Source organism: Neomonachus schauinslandi, chromosome 1 (assembly GCF_002201575.2).
Source record: "Neomonachus schauinslandi chromosome 1, ASM220157v2, whole genome shotgun sequence".
In the NCBI taxonomy this organism is placed as follows: Eukaryota; Metazoa; Chordata; class Mammalia; order Carnivora; family Phocidae; genus Neomonachus; species Neomonachus schauinslandi.
In genome coordinates this window covers 104,495,049-104,496,753 of record NC_058403.1, presented here as the reverse complement: position 1 = coordinate 104,496,753, position 1,705 = coordinate 104,495,049, and the positions used below count along the sequence as shown (strand labels likewise).

General features: G+C 44.5%; 1 protein-coding gene across 1 annotated transcript; it reads left to right on the top strand.

Annotated features, from left to right (window-relative positions):
* Positions 1-737: 737 nt before the first annotated feature.
* Positions 738-1,200, top strand: LOC110591646 (60S ribosomal protein L27a-like). Its single transcript, XM_044915086.1, has one exon. It carries the CDS (start codon positions 754-756, stop codon positions 1,198-1,200), a length of 447 nt encoding a protein of 148 aa, XP_044771021.1. The 5' UTR covers positions 738-753.
* Positions 1,201-1,705: the final 505 nt, after the last annotated feature.

The window sequence follows — 1,705 nt, the reverse complement described above, 5'->3', positions numbered from 1 at the left end:
ACACAGTTTATGGAACCGTTACAGTTTGGATACTAACACTGGCCACAACAACTAATACTGCTTTACCATACTATAAACCACTTGGAATGCTCTATGAGGTCTTTCTATGATAAAATATGTTCTTGATCACTAAACAGAAATATAGGAGGGCAGTAGCAAATGGGCCTCACTCACTAACCCTACCGAGATTGCCCAAAAGGTGGTTTAGGGGTATGATGGATTATAAAATTATCTTCTGAGGATCCCTGGAGACCTATGGAAGACTTAGTCCAGACAAAATTTATAATTAAGGAAACTCCAGATGTTGGCCTGATCACCCAATGCAGTGAGTTATAGCCTGTATTTTAAAAAGCAATAAAAATTTTTTTTCAGTGCGCTTCTTAGAAGCACGAAGTAACATGCCAATAGACAGAAAAGTACTAGCACCAAAAGTAATCTCCAGAGAAGGAAGAAACCCAGGTCCTTTGTTCCTAAAAGCACCAATCCACACCTTAAGGACAATGAATACTTGAACCCTTTCACCCTGGTAACTAACTTACTAGAGGCTAGGCCCAGGAAAATAGGCAAAACGACAACAAATGATACTATGAAACCAATCAGAGTGACTGAAGGGAGAGATTGTAACAGGTAAGAAATGACAAAAACTAAAACAGAATTCCAACAAACGGATCTGGACCCAGAAATCCAGTGGCTATGAAAGAGGGCCCAAAAGAAGACAAAACCTGATCCTTCTTTTCCGTCTGGGCTGCCGACATGCCATCCAGACTGAGGAAGACCCGGAAACTTTGGGGCCACGTGAGCCACAGCCACGGCCGCATCGGCAAGCACCGGAAGCACCCAGGAGGCCAGGGTAATGCTGGTGGCATGCATCACCACAGGATCAACTTTGACAAATATCACCCAGGTTACTTCGGAAAAGTTGGTATGAGACATTACCACTTAAAGAGGAACCAAAGCTTCTGCCCAACTGTCAACCTTGATAAACTGTGGACCTTGGTCAGTGAGCAGACACGGGTAAATGCCGCCAAAAATAAGACTGGAGCTGCTCCTATCATTGATGTGGTGCGATTGGGCTACTACAAAGTTTTCAGAAAGGGAAAACTCCCAAAACAGCCTGTCATCGTGAAGGCCAAATTCTTCAGTAGAAGAGCAGAGGAGAAGATTAAGGGTGTCGGGAGCACCTGCGTTCTAGTAGCTTGAAGCCACGTTTGGGGGGGGGGGGGTTCATTAAATGCTAACAAGTGCTTTTCTCTTCTGGTCTGGGTGTAAATTCTTTAGCACCCCTCCCTCCTTACCTGTACATCAGAAACCCACCTAACAGATTCTAGGAGTAAGGGTATGAGGGCCTGAGACCCTCTGCCAACTCCCCTCAGAAAGTGTGAAAGAGAGTGTCAGCACTTAGAGGACTTGACCCAATACCTAACTTGAACATTTTCATTTATAAAGTGAGAATGATAGCACATGTAGTTGAAAGGCCAGTCTGCATTGTATATTCTGAATTTACAATGAGGGGGAGAACACACCCTTTAACTGTAATATGTGGCTCAAAAGGGGAAAACTCAGGGTTTGTTAGGTTTTGTTAAAGTAAGCTCTCCACCCAACATGGGCCTTGAACTCACGACCCTGATTAAGAGTTACTTGCTCTACCAGCTGAGCCAGTCGGGCACCCCAAAAGGGAAGACTCAGTTTTGATGGGGCACATTCA